The following is a 25,735-nucleotide window of genomic DNA, read 5'->3' on the forward strand; positions in this document are numbered from 1 at the left end:
AGAGGAGGCAAAGAGGGAGCTTTCAGAGTTCTGTGATTCTGAAGATTTCAGTGAATCAGAGGCAGCTTACCTCCAGCCATCGTAAAGCTGTGTTCTAAATTCCGGTGACTGCAATCTATTGGCCTCCTGATTTTGGCATTGGACAGTATTTTCAGGCCCACGTTCTGATAGGCACCAAAGGGACCAGAGAATGAAGTGTGAGGGGGGTCCTCTCCCTTACTACAAGGGCTGCTGCCTAGAAATTTCACCCTCAAAGGATTGAACTAACACATTCTTTGCCTATTAATTGTGAGACCCATACTCAGCCACCAAGGCTGGTTCACTTCTATTCCAGCCAGCATGAAAGTGTCTCAGTGAAACTTATCCCATTGTATTTATATTTACATACATATATATGTATATACACACATATGCATACATTTTTGCAGAATGATCATCACAATAAGTCTAGTTAACATCCATCACCATATATAATTACAAAAAATTATTTTCTTGTGATGAGGACTTTTAAGATCTATTCTCTTAGCAACCTTCAAGTATGCTACACAGTATCATTGGGCTTCCCCAGGGGCTCAAAGGTAAAGAATCCACCTGCAATGCAGAAGCCTCAAGTTTGATCCTTGGGTCAGGAAGATACCCTGGAGAAGGAAATGGCACCCCACTTTAGCATTCTTGCCTGGGAAATCCCAGAAGAGCCTGGCAGGCTACAGTCCATGGGGTCGTAAAAGGGTTGGACATGACTGAGCAACTAAACAACAACAGACAGCATCACTAGCTATAGTCACTATGCTAAACATTACTTTCTCAAGACTTGTTTATTTCACAGCTGGAAGATTGCACCTTCTGACCACATTTACCCATTTTGCCCGCCCCCTATCTCCCATCTCTGGCAACTACAGTCTCTTTCCTGTGTCTATGAGTCTGTTGTTATGTGTTGTTTTAAATTCCACATATAAGTGAGATCATACAATGTTTGTCTTTCTCCATCTGACTTATTTCACTTAGCATAATGCCCTCAAGGTCCATCCAGGTTGTTGCAAGTGACAAGATTTCATTCTTTTTTTTTTTTGGCTAAATAGTAGTATTCCACTTACTTCATTGTTCAATATGTTTAATACTTCTTCCAAACGTTAGTCACTGTATCCTTATTATTTGATTTGAAATGAATTTTCTGAGGGCAGAGACCGTATCAGTTTGATCAATTCAATAAAAATATATTGAGTGGATCAGGCTCAAAAATATATTGAAGGATAAAGTATTAGAGAGAACACAAAGAATGAGCAAGACCTGCTTCCTGACCTCAGAGACCCAATGGCCAGACATGGGCCAAAGCATCCCAAACATTTGCTGATAAAATAAATGCAAAATCTTCCATAACAGTAGGAGACTTCTGGTCTACCTTTCTGTGTGTGTGTGTGTGTGTGTGTGTGTGTGTTTTCTTTTGTACCAATCCCATGGAAGTCAATGTTTGCAGACCCCAGAGAGAGCATAGGTGTATAGACTCACATATGGGAAACTTCTTCAAGCATAAGAACCAAGAGAGGCTCCTTGCCCACCAGGTGTTTCTTTCAAGATTTTGCCCCTGTCAGTGCCCACCTGAGCCCACATGCTTCAGTCGATATGGGCTTTCCTTTCCCCCTCCCACCACCATTGTTTCTATGAGAACAAAATGGGTGAGAACATATACCTGGAAAAAACTGAAAAGGTCTGTTTTTTCAGAGACCCAAGGCCTCCACATGACAAGACGCTTGTTCCAACTCTCCTCGGGCACTGGCTCAATGAGGGGCTGCGGAAAGTTCCAACGGTCAAACCCTGGACACTCATCGTATTCAGCCACCTGATAGGGGTAGTGACTGTACCAGAATGGGAACATCCCATAGACCTGAGAAAAGGCAGGAAAGGAAATTAATCTTTTTTTCTTAAGCAAATGAAATACTGACGCAGTGAAATCACTTCTCTCAGATTCCGTGGGCACAGTTTACTGTCCTTGTGTTCTTTGTCCTTCTTACTCCAGGATCTCTTCCATCCCAAGCCCCTTCCTCTATTCATCTTTTCTCATAATCTGATCATCCTCACCTATTTCATCTTGTCTGATCCCTATGATCATATTAACCACGCCCTTCTCATATCATGTTTTTCGGGGGCTAGGGCATGCCAAGCAGCTTGCAGGATCTTAGTTCCCTGACCAGGGATTGAACCTGGGACCTAGCAGTGAAAGCCCTGAATCCTAAACACTGGATTTCCAGGAATTTCCCATATGATCATTTCTACCTTCATGTCCACACCAGCTTTGCCTCCACCTTGTGTGATGCACTGTTTCCCTGAGACTCTCTTTCCTGCTCCCTGGAATCCATCTCTTATCCTGATGCAGCCGGTCTATCTTCTCTGTCAACCCCCTCTTGCCATGTCAGCAGGCCACTCACCGAGCTATTGCTCAGTTCGCTCTCTGGTCTAAGCAGCAAGACACTCTCATCCACGGCCCGGACTGCACACAGGGACCCAGGGGCTGCCCGCAGCTGTAGGTCCACATCTGCTCCTGGAAGCTGCTCGGAAGGTGAGAAGCCAAGGGAAACCTGGGGAAGAGAAAAGGACAACATGGGGATCAGGTCAGGCTGGAGAGAAGGAGAAACACTCATCAGCCATATGCCCTAAGTACGGTCCCTAGCCCACTCCTTCACATTTTTTTTTTAGAGTTGCTTTGTCATTTTTTTTTTTAATGTGGATCATTTTTAAAGTCTTTATTGAATTTGTTACAATATTGCTTCTGTTTAACATTTTGTTTTTTTGGCCATGAAGGATGTGGGATTTTAACTCCTTGACCAGGGATTGAACCCAAACCCCCAGCACTGGAAGATGAAGTCTCAACTGCTGGACTGCCAGAGAATTCCCCCAAGTCCTTCACTTTTATACTGATTTTTCTTTGTAAAGTCTTGCCCTTTAGAAGCAGTGTCTTGTGATACAGTTGGGAAAAGTAAGCAGCACGGTAGAATAATACAGAAAGTTTAAAAATGAAAAGTAAAAAGAGAATTTATGGAATAGGTCTACAGAACATGTGACTTCCCAGCATGACCTTTTAAAAGAAGGAGAGACAGTTCAACAAACCATGCTAAAGATACAGAACATGACATCCAGCTTCAACATTATCCCCTGCCTTTCCCGGTGGCCCTGCCTTATCTCCCTCCACCCCCAGGACACACAGGCTCCCTCTCTCTGCCCAGACCTTTCCTTCACCTGCCTTAACTGCCATTTTACCTGATTGTCAAAGCACATCTCCACTGAGAACTGGATTTTGTCCGCTATGACACCTCCGTTGGGAAAAATGGCATAGACCACCAGGGAAGGATCAGGGGCTAATCTGGAGTTGAAGACCAGTGGGAGAGAGAAGGAACCTTTCAGTCCTGAAAGAGAAGAGGGGATATTCAGGGATGAGAGTACACGCTTACCTACCAATGACATCCAACCCTGTGTCTGCACTTCTCCCTGAGCCACCCATGGGCAAGCTGTTTCTCATTTTTCTGATCTGTGGTTATTGTTCTGTTCTTGCTACTCCTGCTCTTGCTTCTAGTATAAGAACTGTTTCCTAGAAGTTTAAAGTTTTTTCTTGTCTCTCTTTTTTTTCTTTCTTTTTTGTTTGTTGAATTAATGTAAAAACAATTTTACATTACAAATATAATGTAATGTAAATTTACAGGAGACTTGGAAAACACAGAATAAAGTTACATATAGTTCCACTATATATTACAATTATTTTTAAGTAGATAAATGAAGATTTTCAGTTGGAGCTTCAATATCAAACTCTCAAAGATTAACAGAATGAATATACAAAAAAGTAGAAGGAAACTACCACAAAGGAGATCTGAAAAGCATTATAAACCAATTCAACTGGAAGTTTGAATTTAATTCTCCCAAGAGATGCATGAACACTCACCTTTCATCCTAGACTTCAGGTGTTTCTGCCCCTCCATCTCCAAATTTCCTTTCCCTATTAACTAAAGACGAGGAAAAAATAAAAATCATCAACAACATAGAAGTTAGAGGAGTTTAGCCTTGGCCCAATCCTTACATCTCTCTGTAAGGAGAGGCTTCTTTCATAGTTCAGGAGTCCAGGTAAGTACTTTATGGAGCATCCTTCAGTTTGTCAAATGTTGGATGGTACCCAGAGTCCGGATGGCTCTTCCTCCAGCTGGGGGTCTGCAAAGAACCAGGGGGTGTGGGAGGAGACACAGACCACCACAGCTTTGGAGCCAGACGGAACAGAAACCATTCTTCACAATAGACAGCTGACACCATTTCTTGAAGATCTCTAGGTTTTATTCTTTTATGGTCCTTGTAACATAATGTCCACTAAAATCCATCTTGACAACCTTTTTAAAAAAACGATTTTTTCTACTGAAGTATAGTTGATTTATAATGTTGTGCCAATCTCTGCTGGACAGTCAAGTGACTCAGTTATACACATATATACATTCTTTTTAAATATGCTTTTCCATTATGGTTTATCCCAGGAGATTGGATATAGTTCCCTGTGCTCTACAATAGGACCTTGTTGTTTATCCATTCTATATATGATAGTTTGGATCTGTTAATCCCAAACACCCAACCTATCCCTCCCACAAGTCTCTTCCCCTTTGGCAACCACAAGTCTGTTCCCTATATCTGTGAGTCTGTTTCTGTTTCTACAACTTAAAAAAAATTATCACTCAATTCAAAATTCAGTGGAAGTTAAAGGAGGGGGTGGGGATAAACTGGGAATTTGAGATTAATATATACACACTACTATATGTAAAATAAATAACCAACAAGGACCTACTGTATAGCATAGGGAGCTCTACTTAATACTGTGTAATAACCTCTAAGGGAAAAGAATCTGAAAAAGAATATATATACGTATGTATGTGTGTATAATTGAATACCTGAAACTAACACAACATTGTAGATCAACGATACATAAATAAAATTTTTTTAAAAGAATTCAGTGGAAATGAATACATCTTGAACTATCTTGAGTCCTCTGAGCAAGAAATCTCTTTTTATCTCTCCCTTCCTGTTCACTCACCCCTGAAAATGAACTCAGTGCAATGGTTTCTAAGTAGGCCAGCTCCTCAGGCTTCAGTCAAGTCCGCACTGATCTGCTCCAATTCCACTTTTCTCGTAAGCCTCCCACGCTTCTGTCCTGAACTCAGTACTGTATTATAACTCTGCCTTATTATTTCCCACCCACCCCTCCTCATTCTGTTATTTGCATGATTGTTTTAGATTGATGGAGACACTGAAATGATTTAGGGGGAGACAGTCTCTCAGAGACTTTAAGAAAATGATAAGGGAATAAAAAAATCTCTGGACAAACCCGAGGTTCACATGAGTCCAGTTCTTGAGGAATTCCTGAGGAATTGGACTCATGGTGACCGGTCAAACTGTTAGTCTTGGTTTTTCTTTTTGTTTTGGGGGGTTTTTTTGGCCGCACAGCAGGGCATGCAGGATCTTACTTCCCTGACCAGGGATCAAACCCATGCCCCTTGCAGTGGAAGCTCAGATTCTTAACCACTAGACCACCAGGCAAGGCACCAAACTGCTTGCCTTTATATATTTCTTTCAGACTACAAGTTGTAATCATATTTCTCCAGCAAAGTTGCTATCAAAGTTAACTCTATATTATCTATTTTAAAACACTGACCAATGAAACACATAAGGAAATTTATTCTGAGTCCCCATCCTCTCCTCAGTCTCCCTCCCACGCACCCACTCAGCTTCCTTTCGGCCCTTGTCAGCAACATTTTCTCATTAATTCCTAGTTTTATTTCCTCACACAATTTCCCTGGACTTCTGATCAAAATCTCATTACCCATGTCCTCCCATCTTCTATACTATCAACATGGTAGCCACTGGGCACATGTGACTCCTGGAGCCCTTGAAATGTGATTTGTCCAAACTCCTTTAAGTATAAAATACATACTTTGAATTTTTAATGCATACTTTGCTATGCGGTTGAAACAAAAAAATGTAAAATATTTATTAATGATTTTTTATGTTGATTTCATGTGGAAATGATCATATGTTGGATTAGGTAAAATATCCTTTAAAAGTTAGTTTCCCCCATTCTTTTAATATTTTAATGTGGCAAATAAAGATTGAGAAATTACCTATATGGCTTGCATTACAGCTTTCTAAAGAACTCTTTTGGCTGTACTGCTCGGCCTATGGGATCTTATTTCCACAGCCAGGGACTGAACCTGCACTCCCTGCATTGGCAGAGCAGTCTTAACCACTGGACCACCAGGGAAGTCCTATCTTATATCTCTATCCAGAATGTTCACTTGCTCTGACTCACTGTCCTTATGCCCTTTCCTTCCAGCCCCCGTCTCCCAGTCTCACATAGTAGGAGAAGGTGATTTCCTGGTCAGGGTTTGCATCAGCCGGATCAATGCAGTAATCCACCAACACTTCCTGGGGCTGGCCACATTCCAAGATGCCACTTGATCGGCGGATGCCAAGGAAGCTGCGAGTTGTGTTGTAGAAGGGCTGCAGGTGCAGGTAGGCATTTTGGTAGTAACGAGGCACTTCTTTTGGATCATATGTTTCTTCCAATCGGAACCTTCCCTGAGAAAGAGAGAGAGAGGAAAAAAAAAGACCTTAAAAGGCATGCACCCCAACTATATCAATCCGGTAGGGCTGTTGTGATTCTCAAATCTGTACTGCCTAAGAGTGGCATGTAGATATTTCACTAGAGGTCCAACCAAGAATGTTTGAAGACTCCATAATAGTGGTTACTTGCAGAAACATTTTGGTATGTCAGGGTGTAAAGTAAGGGCTGAATTATAGCTGTCAGGTAATAGAAAATTGTGGATGATATACCTTCACATACTGATGCAAAGGAGAAACAAGTTTGACTAAGAGATTAAAGAATGTATCTCAGATCTAAGAAAACTAGATACAGAAGATAATAAGACTGAAAATCAATCAGTCAATCAATCAATATCAGGCTACCCTGGTGGTCCAGTGGTTAAGACTTCATGCTTCCAATGGAGGGGTCATGGGTTTGATCCCCGGTCAGGGAACTAGATCCCACATGCTGAATAGTTTCTAAGAGGTGTGACTGAGTGATGCCTAGAGTACAGAAATAGGCAAATTAGTCACAACAGAAATAGTATGTATTTGCTTGAGTAGTGTAGCTGAATGATCATCATGATGGGCTACAATTCTTCCTCCTTCCCCATAGCAACATCCTCTACCAAGGAACCACAGACCCTTTTGGTTTAACTGTGGACCCACCAGATGACTTGTTTTGGGGAATGGATATTCAAATATGTGAGCTAAGTAGAGACTCAGCAAAGTCCTTGCATGTCTTTTGATTTTGCATCTCTTCACTGCCATGAGAATGGGTACGTGCTTAGTCACTCAGTCGTGTCCGACTCTTTGAGACCTTTTGGACTATAGCCCGCCAGGCTTCTCTGTCCATGGGATTTTTCAGGCAAGAATACTGAAGTGGGTTGCTATATCCTCCTTCAGGGGAATCTTCCTGACCCAGCATCATGTAGGATGTAGGATCGAACCTACATCCCCTGTGTCTTCTGCATTGCAGGTGGACTCTTTACCCACTGAACCATTGGTATACCTGGGCTGTCTCAGCAGATCATGAGACCTGTGGAGTGCAAGCCTACAGTCAACTGGTCCACAGACATAAGGAACTCCACGAAGATGGGCAGAGCTGCCATCAGACTACCCAGATACAAGACCAGTAAATACTTCCTGTTGTGTAACACTGAAGTGCTTTAGTTTGTTTTTTTGTTTTGGTTTCTTAGTTCCCCGATCAGGGACTGAACCTGTCACCCTTAGCAGTGAAAGCACATCCTAACCACGGGATAGCCAGGGAATTACCCTGCAGCTGTTTGTGAAGCAGCAATTGACAACTGGTACAAAGAACCTTCCAAGTTGTGCAAAATCTAGAATTCTCTTTGCTATTTTTATGAGTAATAAGAAAAAGGAAAGGGGGAGTAGGAGGAAGAAGATGATTCTGAAACATTTTTCCTCCCTAATCTGATTTCAAATAGAGAACCAAATAGAGAGGCAGTTAAGTTATAAAATAAATTAAAAGAAATAGCAATGTTTGTGCTTTTTTTATCTGAAGGGTCATTTATTTGATCAGAATTTAAAATGGTGGTGGCTAAGAAAAACTTTCTGTCGAGGGGAGGGCAGAACTGGTGAGTAAGTGGGGTGATGGACTTACCAGGAGGGCAAAGAAAGAAACAAGGAAATTCTGAAGTTTTCCTTCAGATGGTCTTCTGTGCTGGAAAGGGGGACTCCCAGTGCTTACCTCCAGAGAAATGCTTTTCCCATTCCAATTAGCCGTGTCTAGATTGAAGGCAGCGAGGCCATTGTTGTCAGTAGTTAGGATCTGGTTGATGTTCCCATTTTCTCCATGAATCACCAGATACACTGAATGATGCTTGAGGAGGGAGCCATCGTGGCCCTCAACTCTTATCTGAGGGGTGAAGGTCATTAGAGTCAGGTTTGGAGTACATTCAAAATTCTAAGAAGACATTTCAGCAAAGAGTCCAGAAAAAGGTAAATGTGATGTGGGGGGTCGGAAATGAGGATCTACGAGGAACTGAGAAACACACAGAAGTAGTTTGACCTGGAGCAGAAGTAAACTTGCCACACATAGGAAGGACCTAGATATTGTCATACTGAGTAAAGTAAGTCAGACAGAGAAGGGGAAATATCATATAACATCCGTTATATGTGGAATCTAAAATGAAATGACACAAATGAACTCCTTACAAAACAGAGGCTCACAGACTTAGAGGCTCACAACTTTAGGTTGTGGTGAGGAAGGAATAGTTAGGGAGTTTGGAATGGACATGTTCACTCTACTATATTTAAAATGGAGAACCAACAAGAACCTACTGCATAGCACAGAGAACTCTATTCAGTGTTACGTGACAGCATAATATAACAGTGGATGGGAAGGGGCCTTGGGGGAGAATGGATACATGTATGTGTATGCCTGAGTCCCTTTGCTGTTCACCTGAAATTATCACAGCACTTTTAATCAGCTATACCCCAATACAAAATAAAATGTTAAAAAAACAAATGAATGAACAAAAAAGAAGTAGATTTGCCACCTGGCTTAGGAAACATCAGGGCCCCTCATTTTCATACCCCCCTGCCAAAGCTCTGTATATATTTTTTGCTTTCATTTTCCTACACAGCATCCCCTTCCACTCCTAAACTGCACAATCCTTCAGCTCTAAGAAAGTCTGGAGCTACTCTTGGTCTAAAGAACAGATGACCAAGGAATAATGGATCTGAATATGTACAATAGTATGGTGTTCAACAATTATTTGGGAAGTGAAGAAGATAAGCTAGAGAGAGGGGTGGAATGCAAGGAATCAGAGAGAGGACACTACCATGTTTTAAATCTCTAAAGACGATGCTTAAGGAGCCATAAGCGGCTCTCTGTGGCAGGAAGTTTATTAACCTTGCCTAGATGCAGAAACTCAGACTAGATGATCTCACCAGGTAACTTGCAGCTCTAAAATTCAAAGACTGACACAGGAGGAGGTGGACCCCTGGCATTGGGAGGGGTATTGAAGTCACATTAGTATTTAAGCACATCTCATGTGAGATTAAGGACACACAGTGCCAGGAGTTAAGCATATATTCTAGAGCAGGGGTCTCCAACCTCCAGGATCTAATGCTTGCTGATCTGAAATAGAGCTGATGTACTAATAATAGAAACAAAGTGCACAGTAAATGCAATGCACTTGAATCATCTTAAAACCATCTCCCCCCCATCTTCCACAAAAGCAGTCCCTGGTGCGAAAAAGGTTGGGGACTGTTGCTCTAGAGGCAGGCTGCCTAGCTCTGACCATAATTACCACTTATGAGCTGTATAACCTTGGGGAAATCACCTAACCTCACTAACCTCTCTGTGTCTGTAAAATGGGGCCAATAATAATGTCTAACTCAGAACTGTTGTACAGATTAAAGTGAATACATATAGAGTACTTAGAAAAATGCTAAGTTAATATGTGTTCAGGAAGGAGTTGACAGGGCGGTTACGCGTTTTTTGTCTGAACAGAGACGAGTTTCAACATACCTTTCCACTGAAGGGGAAATTGGGGTAATAATAATCATTGGTGTCTTCGAAGGTCATGGATCCCATTTGTGAAGAAATGTATGTATCCTGAGTGGTATTGGCCTCCACGCCTGCAGAGGGAAACCAGATGTATGATGATCTAAATACCTAACATCCTCATCTTCATGTTTAACATAAGACTACCTGAAAGGATGGCGCCACAGGAAGTGAGAAGATAAATATCACTCTGACCAGAGATCTAAACCAACTCCTCCTTCCCAAATTTCTGGGGAAATAGGGAATGGATGGCAGATGAAATCTGACATTTCCCATTGACTGTGAACGTAGAACAGAGTCCCTTCCAAGCACTGATGGAGGCGAGTCTTGAGTCCTCCGAGCTGTCATTGTTGTTCAGTCACTAAACCATGTCCGACTCTCTGTGACCCCATAGACTGCAGCACGCCAAGCTTCCCTGTCCTTCACTAACTCCAGGAGTTTGCTCAAACTCATATCCATTGAGTAAGTGATGCCATCCAACCATCTCATCCTGTCAACCCCCTTCTCCTCCTGCCCTCAATCTTTCCCAGCATCAGGATCTTTTCCAATGAGCTGGTTCTTTGAATCAGGTGGCAAAAGTATTGCAGCTTCAGCATCAGTCCTTTCAATGAATACTCAAGGTTGGTTTCCTTTAGGACTGACTGGTTTGATCTCCTTGCAGTCCAAGGGACTCTCAAGAGTCTTCTCCAGCACCACCATTTGAAATCATCAATTCTTTGGCGCTCAGCCTTCTTTATGGTCCAATTCTCACATCCATGGATGACTACTGGAAAAACCATAGCTTTGACTATTCAGGGTCTCTTCTTGGACAACTCTTTTCCTTTCCCTTCTCTTAATGAACCAAGGAGCATCTCACTTACCTGTCCCTTCCTCCACCACAGTAGCCACAATATTGATGTCGTGTCTGTAAAAATACCCAGTGAAGTTGAACATGGACATGGCCACAGAAGTTGAGATGCATCCTGCTTTGTCAGTCTAGTGAGGCAATCGGAGAGAGAGAGGAAGAAAGGGCGTGAATAACCTAATCTCTACTTCTTTTATAATTCATTTATTTACTTGGCTGCACTGGCCTTAGGTGTGACACAGGAGATCTTTCATTGAGGTGCACAGGCTATCTGTTGTGGGTACAGAGGCTCTAGGGCACACGGCCTCTCTAGTTGTGGTACAGGGTTTCAATAGTTACGGCTCCCAGGCTTAGCTGCTGAGCAGCATGTGGAATCTTTAGTTCCCTGATCAGGGATTGAACCCACATACTCTGCATCAGAAGGCAAATTCTTAACCACTGGACCACCAGGGAAGACCCTAATCTCTACTCCTAACTCATGATGTCCTGTAGTAGAAAACAATTTCTTATCTCTATACTTCAGTTTCTCAATTTTTGTGTGTGTGTGTGCCACATGGCTTATGGGATCTTAGTTCCCCAACCAGAGACTGAACCCTGGCCTTTGGCAATGAAAGCATGGAGTCCTAACCACCGGACCACCAGGGAATTCCCAGTTTCTCCATCTTTAAGATAGAAAAAGTATTTCATAACATGAAGCATACACCTATACATGACTTGGAAGTTCCAAGATACGAGGAAGAGAAAAGAACCACCTTCAGAACAGGAAAACTGTATCTTCTAAGGGTTTAGGTTAATCTCTTGATCCCAAGGCAGATTCTAAAAGAGTTTTCTCTTTGGAGGATAAAAAGACTTCTGTGTTCTTTAGAACTGGGGTACTAATCATATGAAATTATTTCTATTTTGGGTGTTTTTCACCACTTTTCTATATTGGTGCTTACTTACTTACTCTTTATGACATAGGAATAAGGTTCTTTTTCTACATTCTGCTTTACTCACCTGTCCAGAGACATTCTTGCATCTGTCAGGTAAATGTTCCCGTTCTGGATCTGGATACCAGTAAGTATATGGCTTTTGACACACTGATACATGCACTACTCCTTGCACGGGCTTTCCATAGGTGTACCTAACCCAGAAAAGCATGAGGAATCAGAGTGGGGCAAGTCCACCGGTGATCCAGGCCCTCCTCCCCTAAACACTTTTCCTTTCTTCCACATGCCCATCTCTGAAAGCGCTCTGACAGTCCCACCTTTCTCTAGCTCTCATTAACATCTCTGCTTTACTCAAAGCTTTAGAGTATTGCCATTGCACAATAAATGCCACCCAAAGGACAACAGTATCTTTCTTTTTCTTTACTCCTACTTCCCATGGGATTCAATATTTTGCTCTGCACAAAGTAGGCTCTAAATCAATAATGTCAGCTGAGAAAGCAGAGGAAAGCAAGCACAAAAATGCAATTAGATAATGTGTCCCTGGGATTTCCCTGGTGGTTCAGTGGTTAAGACTTCACCTTCCAATGCAGAGGATACAGGTTAAATCCCTGGTCCGGGAACTAAGATCCCACATGCCTCATGGCCAAAAAGCCAAAACATAAAACAGAAGTAATATTGTAACAAATGTCAGTAAAGACTTTTTAAAAAATGGTCCACATAAAAAACAGATTTTTTTTAAAAAAGTGTGTTTTGCAGAACTTGTGACTCTGAGCCCCATAAAACATCACAAGATTTAACCACTACCTCCACAATCCTCTCCCCATAACACTCGATCACACCATCTCTCAATATAGCTTTCATCCTCAGTGGATCCAGAGCTTTATTCTTACCTACAACAAACTTTCACTAAGAAAGAGTCTTCCGCCATCGATAACTGTTTGGGTTCCACCACTTCCACCTTAAATTTAGGCAGCACTGCAGAGCGTGGAAAGAGAGATGGGAATGAAGAGGAAGAAGGTTTGACTACGCAGGCAGGGAACAGAGGGGTATAAAACAGTGATAACCACTATCCAAGTGAATTGCTCAATCACATTCGTCTCTTTGCAGCCCCGCGGACTGTAGCGTCTCTATCCTCGGAATTTTCCAGGCAAGAATAAACTGGAGTGGGGTGCCATTTCCTACTTCAGGAGATCTTTCTGATCCAGGGATGGAACCCAGGACTCCTGTATTGGCAGGAGGATTCTTTACCACTGGGGCCACCTGGGAAGCCCAGCTAATTAAATTAATGGGGCATTATTAAGGCAAAATCCTCCCAAAGTTACTGATTTAGCACTAAAATGAATAAATAATCCCTTTTAAAAAAAAAAAAAAAGGTAAGAATTAGATTTATTTAAAGAGAAACACACACCACAGACAGAGTGTGGGCCATCTCAGAAGGGGAGAGGCATGAAAATATGGGATGGTTAGTTTGTACGGGCTAGGTAATTTCATAGGGCTGGGATTCCCTGGTGGCTCAGCAGTAAAGAATCCACCTACCAATGCAGGAGATGCTGGTTTGATCCCTTGGTCAGGAAGATCCCCTGGAGAAAGAAATGGCAACCCACTCCAGTATTCTTACCTGGGAAATCCCACCAACAGAGGAGCCTGGAGAGCTACAGTCCATGGGGTCACCAAATAGTTGGACATGACTTAGGAACTAAACAACAGCAAAAAGTTCATAGGCTAGTGAGCGGGAAGAGTAATCCAACTATTTTGAGGAAGAGACGGACATTTCCAGGCTGGTTCACAGCCCACTTTCTCATCTCTGATGGTCATCCTGGGAACTGTCATGGTCACTTAGCCTATGCTAATGTGTTACAAAGAGTGTATATTGTTGTTGTTGTTCAGTTACCAAGTCATGTATGACTCTTTGCAACCCCACGGACTGCAGTACACAAGGCTTCCCTGTCCCTCATCATCTCCCAGAGTTTGCCCAAGTTCATGTCCATTGGATTGGTGATGAGGCTCCACTAGAAGTAAAATCTTCTGCCATCTTTGACCAAGTTCCATAGTAGGTTTCACTTGACTTTTGATGGTTTTTACACAAGATCATGTCTAACACTCTGACCTACTAATTCTACCACCTACCATATTCTTCCACACTGAAGGTGCCGAAGGTCTTGCCATCAGCCACAGCCACACTGTAGGTGCCCAGCGTTGCCTCTGGTGCCAGCTGGAAGGACAGGTCTACGATGCCTTGGTTGGGCACCACATTCAGCCACTGTGCAATCCTATTGTTATTTGGATCCTGTGCCCAAGAAAAAGAAATCTCGTGACATGCCTGCCTCTTTGATTCCCACCCTGCACTGCAGAAAGCAGGTAAAGAAGCAAAAAGTAGGTAAAGAATCCCACCCGCTGTTCAATAACCCCTGTGGTCTGCATACAGGAAGAAAATGGTCCTTGGTGGATTCAAATAGTTAGACTAGGTTCTTTAAAATGTTATCCAGTTTCAGAATGTTATCCAGGATAACATTCTTTATGTAAGATGTTCTTTACAAAGAATGCTAATTCTTGGTCCCTTAAGATAGGTAACACTGAAGGACTGACTGTAAGATACCTGAAAGAGAGCTAATTTGATGGGAGAATGGAGGGGGTATTGTGGGGAATTCTTGCCTCTTTCTTAACACTTCTCACAGGTATCCTTGTCATGTTCAGTGGATGAGTGTCTATGATATTAGCCATCCCAAAGACTAAGAGGAGTACAGAACCAAGCTCGGCTGGACTGACACAGCACAGAGAAGTTGCAGGAATCAGAATAGTGAGGTTCGTTACTATGGAGGTTGCTGTCCTTATTTACAGAGGTTGAGGGGTGGGGTAGGCACAGCTTAGGTGGAATCGCAGGCGCTTGGGGCGGGTGCAAAGTCTCAAGCTCTGGACCAAGATCCCACGGTTGTTGCTGGCTTTGGGGCTTAGCACCAACCACCTTCTTCACAGAGGACAGCAAAAAAGATACTTCTACTTACCTGCAGTTCCACAATGGAGTACTGAAAAGGAAACCAGATAATAAGGATTAAAGCAGAGCTAGCAATAAGGGCAATGGCACCCCACTCCAGTACTCTTGCCTGGAAAATCCCATGGACGGAGGAGCCAGGTAGGCTGCAGTCCATGGGGTCGCTAAGAGTCGGACACGAATGAGCAACTTCACTTTCACTTTTCACTTTCATGCATTGGAGAAGGAAATGGCAACCCACTCCAGTGTTCTTGCCTGGAGAATCCCAGGGACGGGGGAGCCTGGTGGGCTGTCGTCTATGGGGTCGCACAGAGTCGGACACAACTGAAGCGACTTAGCAGCAGCAGCAGCACCAGCAGCAATAAGAGTAGGCTTGCTGAAAGCAAAAGGTTCACAAAGGCCTCCCTCTTTCTCTGTTGCCTGCTCCTTCCTTTCTAAATGGCTCTTTTGTGCCTTGGTAAGAGTAACAACGGGGCAAAGGCTTATTGGGTGGAAGAGGAGAAAGGAGAGCTTTCCTAAAGGGATTGCCAGTCTCCAAAAACTTTGAAGAAATGGAACTTCTGACCCTCAGCACCCTTCAATGCTCTGTGACTGAGTTTTTCCCCAACATGTCCTAAAAGAAAGTATTAGTATCTGGTGGTGGTGGTGGTGTTCAGTCGCTAACTTGGGTCTGACTCTTTGCGACCCCATGGACTGCAGCACATCAGGCTCCCTCGTCCTTCTCTGTCTCCCGGAGTTTGCTCACATTCATGTCCATCAAATCATGGTGATGCTATCCACCATCTCATTCTCTGGAGACTCCCTCATATTTGAACCTCTTCTTGGGAGCCAACTATCTCCTAGCCTCCTCCTCTACTTTCTGAACACCAGTGGGCAAGAATTTTACGTTCAAGCAGTGCAAAATAATTTATTTTTAAAAAGTGTTTGAAATAGCTCATCAAAGGATCATGTGTCATTTTCTCAGGCAAATGGACATTAAAACCATTAGGTTTAATTGGAGAATGAGTCCTTGTGCTACGTGTCAAAGTGTCACCCCAAATTACTCATTAATTTTTTTTTAAAAAGGACACACCTTACCACTGGAGAAATTAGTCTGCCATCACCCTAACTAAATAATCAAACTCACCATCATTAATAATAGGACAACCTGACATTATGTACCTCCTGAAGAGAAACATTTGAGGTTCCCAACATTATCGATCTTTTTGACCAAATATTTTAACCAAAAGTTTAGTTTAAACCTAATTAAGACTTCAGAACTGCCGTCAGAAGATAAAAGAACAAGTTATATTACACAGTAAGAAATAATCAGGTAAACAAGAACATTGAATATTCCATAAGACAACTGCGCTGCTATGCTAAGTTGCTTCAGTTGTATTCAACTCTGTGAGACCCTATGGACCATAGCCCGCCAGGCTCCTCTGTCCATAGGATTCTCCATGCAAGAATACTGGAGTGGGTAGCCATTCCCTTCTCCAGGGGATCTTCCCTACCCAGGAATCAACCCGCATCTCTTTTGCTTCCTGCATTGACAGGTGGGTTTTATTTTTTTACCACTAGCGCCACCTGGGAAGCCCTGCCACCTAGGCTTCCTCAAAGGTAAATATCATATTCCATAATGGGAACATTCTAAAAGTCATCTAGCCTGACATCATCTCTCTCTTTCTCTGTCTCAAAAAAGTCAAACTAATAAGAAAGTAAGGGGGATTAGTTTAGAATATGAGAAATATTTTAAATTTAACAACCAAATATAATGCATGAATCTGATCAGACTTAAGTTTGGGAAAAAAAATTTGTTAGTTGGAAAACTTAGAAATGAATATTATATGAATGATATTAAATAATTTTTGTTAATTTCCTCAGGTGTTATAATAATATTTTCTTTAAGAGATTCTTTTTAAAATATAAAGGTACCCAAAGAAAGCAAACATTAACAGATATAAAGGGAGAAATTAACAGTAACACAATGATAGTAGGGACTTTAACACCCCATGTACATCAATAGATAAGGCATTAAGAGAGAAACTCAGTAAGTAAACAATGGTCTTTGGCAATTTATTAGACCAAATGAATATTCTATATAAATAGACTATTTCATCCCAAAGCAGAATATTCATTCAAGTGCAAATGGAAGATTGTGACATGATAGACACACGATGGAATACAAAAAGAGTTAGTAAACTTAAGAAAATTGAAATCATATCAAGAAGCTTTTTCAACCACAACACTATGAGACTAAAAATCAACTACAAAATAAAAACCCAAACACATTGAGTCTAACCCATATGTTACTAAACAATCGAACTGAAACCATAAAACTTCTAGAAGAAAATATAAGCAGTAAACTCTTTGACATTGGTCTTGGTAATATTTTATTGAAGATGTTTCCTCAGGTAAGGGGAACACAAGCAAAAATTTTTTAATGGGACTACTCATCGCAAGGAAAAAACACTGTATTCTATTTCTTTAATTTTGTATCTATATAAGATGAGTGTTGTTTAGTCACTAAGTCATGTCCAACTCTTTCGCAACCCCATTTACTGTAGCCTGTCTGGCTCTTCTGTCCACGGGATTTTCCAGGCAAGAATACTGGAATGGGTTGCCACTCCCTCCTCCAAGGGATCTTCCCAACCCAGTCTTCAAACCTGTGACTCCTACACAGCAGACAGGTTCTCATATGAGATGACAGATGTTCACTAGACTTATTATAGTCATTATTTCATGATGTATGTAAGTCAAATCATTATGCTGTACACCTTAAACTTATACATTGCTGTACGTCAATTACATCTCAATAAGCCTGGAAAGAAAAAAGTTATCTCAGTAATAGCTCTTTTCTTGGTGAACCCAGCCTTCAGCTCAAAAGAATCCACATGCCCAAGTGGTACATTTGGGGCTAGGGGATGCGGTGGGGGGACATTCTGCCCCTCTTCCTAAAGGGAAGAACAGGACATGCACAAACCTAGCTATATACACGATAAGGAGGCAAGTGTCCCCGAGATTACTGCCATTGCTATAAGTTCTAGGGGAATTGTTTTGTTTTTTTTTTAATGGTTATTTGGCTGTGCCAGATCTTAGTTACAGCATGTGGGAATTTTTAACCCCAGCATGTGGGATCTTTAACTACAGCATTCAAACTCTTAGTTGCCACATATGGGATCTAGTTCCCTGACCAGGGATCGAACCTGGGCCCTCTGCGTTGGAAGTGTGAAATCTTAGCTGCTGGACCACCAGGGAAGTCCTACCACTCCATTTCTTAGTAAAACATTTTTAGTTAATTGCAGTGTTTCATTTGGAATTCTAAATTCAGTGTTTCAGATTTTCAGGGCTCCAAGTTGCAACTTGGAGTGGGGGCTGACTAGAGAAATGGTATGTGGAGAAAAGAGCAATTTGACAACAGAAAGAGAGCACAGAAGTACGGAAATCAGAGCACTGGTAATTCAGCACAATTTGAACAGAGGCAAGACAATGTAAGAGGGGTAGATAACGAGATCAACATCCAGGGGACAGTAGAGTCTAAAATAACTCAAGCTGTGGACACACTTTGACCCTTGCATCTAGTCGGTGATGGGCAGGGAAGCCTGGTGTGCTGCAGTCCATGGGGTTGCAAAAAGTCAGACACAACTAATCAACTGAACTGAACAGACCCTCATCCCAGCTCTAGAATCAAGGCTTCCAAGGTGCTCAGTGGTAAAGAATCCGCCTGCCAAACAGAATATTGGGATGCATCCTTGTGTCGGGAAGATCCCCTGTAGAAGGAAATGGCAACCCACTCCAGTATTCTTGCCTAGAGAATCCCATGGACAGAGGAGCCTGGTGGGCTACAGTCCATGGGATCACAAAGAGTTGGACATGACTGAATGACTAAACAGCAACTTAATATTATACCGAAGTGATAAGGAAAGAATACAGGTGATAGGAAGGAGAAACTAAAACCAATTCTAAATCATGAAAGAAAGCAGTGGTTGAAGGAGGCTACTGATCAACAATAAGCTTATAGCTTCCCTGTACATCAGGAAAGGAAACAGCAGCCTGGGAACATGGAGATGGAAATATAAGCAATGCTTTCTCCATGACTATCTTTAAACTTTTCATTTGAATACATGGGCTGTGACTGAAGGAGAAAGAAGGCAGCTGGGGGTGTCTGAGAGGTATTGGTTGGGCCAAAAGTTTGTAAGATGGGATGTAAAATCCGAACGAACTTTTTGGCCAACCCAGCATTGCAAACGCATAAGCAAGCACTAAGTTCAGAGCAAACCATCATATGACTTAACGATTCTAGTGATCGAATTTTTCAAGGAAAATTTAAGTATTTGCCAAATGTTACTGCATTTTTACCTTTGGCACAGAACGTTGCCTTAAGAAAATTGTCTATGCCATAAATTACCTTGCCTCATAGTTAAAAAAAAGAAGAAAAAAGATCCTTATTTCTTCCTTTTGTTAAAAGCATTCCTGAATTACTTCTTAGTATTTGAACTGCAGAGCCACTAGGTGTCACTCCTGGAGGGAACGTCTTGACGTTTGAAAAAACTCTTAACAGAGGCAAATGGAACCGTCTCTTAAGAATGTTAACCTCATTGATGCTTTCAGATGTCAAACCTGAGAGCGAGATGCCGCTGCCTGCTTTCAGGCAGATGGGGGCTGGGAGGTTTGGACTAGCTCCCTGACTGTAGAACCCACAAGTGTTCTGCTTCTAAAGGGCCTCCTCCCCTGGAAAGAATCTCTCCTCCCTCGTTCTCCAGTCTGCCCTCATGCGTTCCCTTGCCAGGTCCTTCTTCCCAGTGGAACTCTTACCTGGTCGTTCACTGGAACAAAGGTGCTGGTGAGGGTGACGATACGGAAACGCACTAGAAGGAAATGGGCGTCATTAGCAAAAGGAATTCCTCCCCGTCTCGGAATCTTTCTTTCTTCCACCCTTTTGCTTCCTCATACGTACTTCTGAATCAGCAAAATCCTACCAGGTTTTACTTTTGAAATAAAACCTAGTCTGAGAGACAGCTAACGCCCCAACAGTCACGGCTCCTGACTTTGAAAGTTCAGGGTGGAATCTGCTTCAAAGGAAGAGGGAGCAAATATAAATCCTTGGGCTTGGGCCAAATGCCCTTGATGTTTTCGGATTCTTACACAGGCAGCTTGCTATGAGACCCAGCGATCCAGTTAAACCTGCCAAATTCCTTTCCAGCAGAAATCTGTATTTTGTTTTACTTATTTACTTACTAGAATTTTTTGGCCATGCATTGGGTCTTGTAGGATCTTAGTTCTCCAGCCAGGGATTGAACCCGGACCCACGGTAGTGAGAATGTGGAGTCTTAACCACTAGACTGCCAGGGAATTCCCTGTATTTTGTTTTGCACGCACACACACAGTAGCAGCTCCACCTACTACTCTTGCTTGTGCAGCACAGCCTGCACTCAGCACCTATAGCCCCTTATCCCTCCAGGTTCCCTCCATCTCCTCCTTGGTCCATGGGGCTACCACCAATCCGCACCACCCAAAAATGGGTGAAGATACTCCCTGGCTTTTGTCTCATCCCACCTGTGCGCCTCTTACCTTGCTGCCCTGGGCTGTAGACAGGTTTGTCAGTTTGTATAAAGATGCTGTTCTGCTGCCTCTGAATCAGAACCTTTTTCTTCTCCTCCAAGTAGACATTATTTCCAACTCCTCTCACGCGGACGGTGGCTACTTCTTCTGTGCCACCAGAAGGAAGTGGCACCTGGCCAAGACAGGGGAGAGCTCTAGAGAGGAGCAAGAGACTGGGGGTGGGGTGGGGGAAGGACAGAATCAACTAGTCTCAACCCAAGAGGGAGAGTAAAAGGAAAGGAATGAGTTGATAGGGGTGGCAAGGTTGGAGCCGAGAAAAAGTTGCCAGAAGTCTGATATTAAAACTCCAAGTAAAAATCTTAATTTATCTACTTAAAAAAAAATTGTAATATTTAGTGCAACTCTATGTAACTTTGTTCTGTATTTTCCAAGTCACCTGTAAATGTGTTATCATACATTTCTGTAATTTAAAAAAAAAAATTTTTTTAAAGAAAAAATAGTTCCCAGAGAATAATATCAGAAGTTATGGCCAGGAATTGAAGTTGATGAGAGATGAGTTTAGAAGCTATGGCAAAAAGTAAGATAACAGAAAACATACTTAAAGAGAAATCATAGTTCATTCAGGGAGGAGAATAGGAAAACTGAGGACGAGAGTTGGGCTAAGCCTGTACTTACCAAAAAGGACGAGCAACGTAGGTGTCTCGTCTTTAGCCCAAACTGTTGCATCAATGTATGAGTCTTGCCTTTGGTCTCCAGAGTAACAGTGAATTTTACATTGTTGTACCCAGGACTCAGATCCAAGCAAACCCTCTGAGTAGAGGGGAACTTAAGATGGGCTGGTAACGTCACCAGATAGTTTCTACTGAAGAAAGTGAAAAAGTGTTAGTCACTAAGTTGTCTCTCTGGCTCTTTGCAACCCCATGTCTGTAGTCCACCAGGTTCCTCTGTCCATGGGATTCTCCAGGCAAGAATACTGGAGTGGGTAGCCATTCCCTTCTCCAGTGGATCTTCCCGACCCAGGGATCGTACGCAGGTTTCCTGGATTGCAGGTGGATTCTTTACCATCTGAGCCATCAGAACTATACTTCTACTGAAGAAGCAAAAGGATTTCAGGGCAGTAATGACTCATCTATTCAATGCAAAATTAATTAATCCCTCTCTTGAGTACTCAGCATGTAGCAATCAATTAAAGAGACAAAGCACCTGCCCTTATGAGCCTTATTTTCTATAAGGGAGAAGGAGAAAAATAAGAAATAACTCAACCTTAAACTCACACCCCTCCCCCTGCTACCCCACCATAGGCCACTGCGGAGAACCTAGGCCCAGGGTACCAAGGAGGAAGTGAGTTCTATTTGGGATCTACAAGCAGATCAAACCAGTCAATCCTAAAAGAAATCAATCCAGGATATTCATTGGAAGGACTGATGCTGAAGCTGAAGCTCCACTATTTTGGCTATCTGATGCGAAGAGCCAATTCATTGGAAAAGACCCTGATGTTGGGAAAGATTGAGGGCAGGAGGAGAAGGAGAGGTTGAGATGGTTGGATGGCATCACCCACTCAATGGACATGAGTTTGAGCAAGCTCCAGGAGATGGTGAAGGACAGGGAAGCCTGGAGTGCTGCAGTCCATGGGGTCACGAAGAGTCGGACGTGACTGAGTGACTCACACTTTCACTTTTCAGACATAAAGAAACAGCAGCAAGAACTGAACAACCAGAACAACAACAGCGATCAGGGCAGTGGGAGGCTACTGTATTTTGATATCATATTTTTTAAAGTTTCTTCTTGGCATCTTAGCTTTTCTCTCTGGGTAAAGGAGAAATAAAAGCAAAGAAAGAAAAAGATGAAAGGGCATTAAAATAAACCAAAAGATATCTCCTGCCCCCCCCAACAGTTATGTCTTAGAAAGATGGACAAAGACACCACCTGCCCTAAATCAACCCTGACACACCAAGCACTTACGGGAGAAATTTTCCTGCCGAGGCTGGCGACAGGGCTAATATTCCTAGAAGGAGCTGAGCCCACATCTTTGTGGGTGACAGAGTCCTCAGGAGCAGGAGCCAGAGGTTGGCTCACCCCCGGTAGCATATATACATGCTACCCCCCAGGTAGGATGTGAAGCAATGAGGCTGCCACAGCCAATCACCTTTTGGGGCCTCAGGCAGAGGTGGTATACCAGGGTAGGGCTTCTATTCACGTCTTAAAATTTATTTCTCCCTGAAACATTCATACTGGCTCAGCCAGTCTCAAAAACCTGTTTAGGGGAAAAACCAGGGCTGATGTATTCACAGCGGTAAACCTCTCAGAACACATTTTAGGTCCTTCCCTTTCCTTCTGATTTCTTTCCAAATTCCCATTCACATTTGATCTTTTTTTCCCCCTCTTCTTATTATTCTATTGAGACGTATTTGGAAACAGGTGTGGGAGCAGTATCAATTCAAAGCAGTAGGCGTTTACCTAATGGTGGATTCTTTTTAATACTATTCACTATTATCATGACTGTATGAAAATAGGAAACTATACCCACCATAGAGGAAATATAAACTGGACAATCTTTCAGAGAGTAATTTCACAATACTGGTCAAGAGCCTCATTGATTTGCATATTCTTTGACCCAGTGACTCTTATTCTGGGAACATGTTTTTATGGGAAACTAGAGCAGGCACCGGAGAAGGCAATGGCAAGCCACTCCAGTACTCTTGCCTAGAAAATTGCATGGACAGAGGAGCCTGGTAGGCTGCAGTCCATGGGGTCGCTACTAGTCGGACACGACTGAGCGACTTCACTTTCACTTTTCACTTTCACACATTGGAGAAGGAAATGGCAACCCACTCCAGTATTCTTGCCTGGAGAATCCCAGGGACGGTGGAGCCTGGTCGGCTGCCGTCTATGGGGTCGCACAGAGTTGGACACGACTGAAGCGACTTAGCATCAGCAGCAGCAGCAGAGCAGGCACGTATGCAGAAAATATATTCACTGAGTTTCTTCCCAGTGCTCTTTACAATGGCAAGACTTGAAAGCCACCTAAAGTAAATTAGTTAGGATACTTTCTAACACCAGTGACCAACCTGAATCAAGCCTACTTAAACAAAAAAGAGTTTTTAATAATTGGGGAGAATAAGACACAAAAAAAGGGTTTTCCTGGTGGTTCAGATGGTAAACAATCTGCCTGCAATACAGGGAACACAGGTTCAATCCAGGGATTGGGAATATCCCTGGAAGAAGGGAATGGCTACCCACTCCAGTATTCTTGCCTGGAAAAATCCATGGACAGAGTAGCCTGGCAAGCTATGGTCCATTAGGTTACCAAGAGTTAGACATGACAGAGTGACTCACACTTATAATTTTCAGACATAAAGAAGGAGAACTTCCCTGGTGGCCCAATGGCTAAGACTCCATGCTCCCAATGCACAGGGCTAGGTTCAATCTCTGCTCAGGGAACTAGATCCCAGATGCAGCAACTAAAGATCCTGTAAGCAGTAGTTCAGTTCAGTTCAGTTGCTCAGTTGTGTCAGACTCTTTGTAACCCCACAGAATACAGCACGTCAGACCTCTATCCATCACCAACTCCCAGAGTTCACCCAAACCCATATCCATTGAGTCGGTGATGTCATCCAACCATCTCATCCTCCATTGTCCCCTTCTCCTCCTGCCTTCAATCTTTCCCAGCATCAGGGTCTTTTCAAATGAATCAGTTCTTCACATCAGGTGGCAAAAGTATGGGAGTTTCCGCTTCAGCATCAGTCCTTCCAATGAATATTCAGGACTGATTTCCTTTAGGATGGACTTGTTGGATCTCCTTGCAGTCCAAGGGACTCTCAAGAGTCTTCTCCAATACTACAGTTCAAAAGAATCAATTCTTTGGTGCTCAACTTTCCTTATAGTCCAACCTGCAAGCAGTAACAAAGATCAAAGATCCTGAGCAACTAAGACCCAGAAAAATAGACAAATAAAACATTTTTAGAAAGAAAGAAAGAACTGAACTAGAGAAACTCTGAAAATTTTATGGCCTGGAATTGGAGCCTTGATGCTGCCAGGATTGATTTCCCCCACTCCCAATTTTTCCATCTTATTTGCTCATCTCCTGCCACACAGAGGATTTCCTTTAAGTGATGAGGAAGATGGCAACTGCACATCCTCAATCCATATTCCTTCAGCTTTAGGATTTCAGTGGACAAAAATTTTAATCTAAGTTATATAAATTTCTAAAGAAAGATTTTGTTCCTTCTTTCACACACTCACTTCTGAATCAACTATTGTAGCCAGGATACTATGATAGGGCTTCCCAAGTGGCACTAATAGTAAAGAATATGCCTGCAATGTGGGAGACTTAGGTTCAATATCTGGGTCAGGAAGATCCCCTGGAGAAGGGAATGGCTACCCACCCCAGTATTCTTGCCTGGAGAATTCCATGGACAGAGGAGCCTGGTGAGTTACAGTCCATGGGGTTCCAAAAGAGTCAGACACAATTGAACTTACCTACGTGCTTACTTATACCATGATAGGGAGTTCTTGGGTCATTCTGAGGCCAGCATTATGGCTTACTGTGATTGACAGCCCCGTCGAACCACATGGACTTAGAGACGAGAAACCCTTTAAAGAAAGAAGAGGGTTGGGGTAAAGATGCTGGCGAAAAAATATATGAAGTCTATTATAATGCCCAATAATATGAGTTTGGTTGAAAACATTGCCATAGTAATATAAATTAATACAGTTCAGCTATTTAAAATAATGTTTTTGTGACAAAGAGAATTGTTCGTAATACTAATTGAAGGGGTGGGAGGAGGAAATAACAAGACAAATTAATTTTTAGAAATTTGCACTTCCTCTATGGTTGCAAAAAAGCCAATGAGGAAAAGCAAGACAAACTGCAAGATCACAGCTTTTCTTGAACCAAAAAGTTGAATCAGAGGGCTGAGTCAAAGTTAAGTCAACTAAACAGCCTGAAATCTAAGGAGGCACAGTTCCTCCAGAGCAAAGATGGGATGTTTCATCTGTGTCAGTACATGGGAAGTACTGGAGCCATCGTAGAAGCAGTAAGAATAATACAGCTAAAGGTTTTTATTTTCATTTTTTGTATTTATTTTTGGCTGCACTGGACCTTCATTGCTGTGCATGTGATCTGGTTTAGTTCTAGTAATCGGGGGCCATTCTTTGGTGCAGTACCTGGCTTTTCAATGCTTTGCCCTCCCTTGCTGCAGAGCATGGGCTCCAGGACGTGAGGGCTTCAGTAGTTGGGACACCCAGACTTAATAGATCTGCAGCACGTGGAATCTTCCTGGACCAGAAACTGAACC

General features: G+C 42.6%; 1 protein-coding gene across 1 annotated transcript in view; it reads right to left on the minus strand.

The window, feature by feature from the left end:
* LOC129537007 (alpha-2-macroglobulin-like protein 1) overlaps positions 1 to 21,657 on the minus strand; it is a 47,292-nt gene extending 25,635 nt beyond the window's left edge. Inside the window, exons 1-16 of the mRNA XM_055396268.2 lie at positions 21,114 to 21,657; positions 20,448 to 20,610; positions 19,692 to 19,744; positions 14,911 to 14,931; positions 14,036 to 14,195; positions 12,799 to 12,883; positions 11,976 to 12,102; positions 10,996 to 11,110; positions 10,100 to 10,209; positions 8,312 to 8,479; positions 6,373 to 6,597; positions 3,929 to 3,989; positions 3,253 to 3,398; positions 2,424 to 2,573; positions 1,688 to 1,882; positions 71 to 164 (exon numbers count right to left, since the gene is read on the minus strand). Coding sequence (XP_055252243.2) covers positions 71 to 164; positions 1,688 to 1,882; positions 2,424 to 2,573; positions 3,253 to 3,398; positions 3,929 to 3,989; positions 6,373 to 6,597; positions 8,312 to 8,479; positions 10,100 to 10,209; positions 10,996 to 11,110; positions 11,976 to 12,102; positions 12,799 to 12,883; positions 14,036 to 14,195; positions 14,911 to 14,931; positions 19,692 to 19,744; positions 20,448 to 20,610; positions 21,114 to 21,164 — 1,924 coding nt within the window. The 5' untranslated portion in view covers positions 21,165 to 21,657. The remainder of the gene's footprint in view (positions 1 to 70; positions 165 to 1,687; positions 1,883 to 2,423; positions 2,574 to 3,252; positions 3,399 to 3,928; positions 3,990 to 6,372; positions 6,598 to 8,311; positions 8,480 to 10,099; positions 10,210 to 10,995; positions 11,111 to 11,975; positions 12,103 to 12,798; positions 12,884 to 14,035; positions 14,196 to 14,910; positions 14,932 to 19,691; positions 19,745 to 20,447; positions 20,611 to 21,113) is intronic.
* Between the last annotated feature and the right edge of the window lie 4,078 nt (positions 21,658 to 25,735).

This window comes from Moschus berezovskii, chromosome 6, assembly GCF_049115385.1.
Source record: "Moschus berezovskii isolate FMDL1 chromosome 6, NW_MosBer_1.0, whole genome shotgun sequence".
In the NCBI taxonomy this organism is placed as follows: Eukaryota; Metazoa; Chordata; class Mammalia; order Artiodactyla; family Moschidae; genus Moschus; species Moschus berezovskii.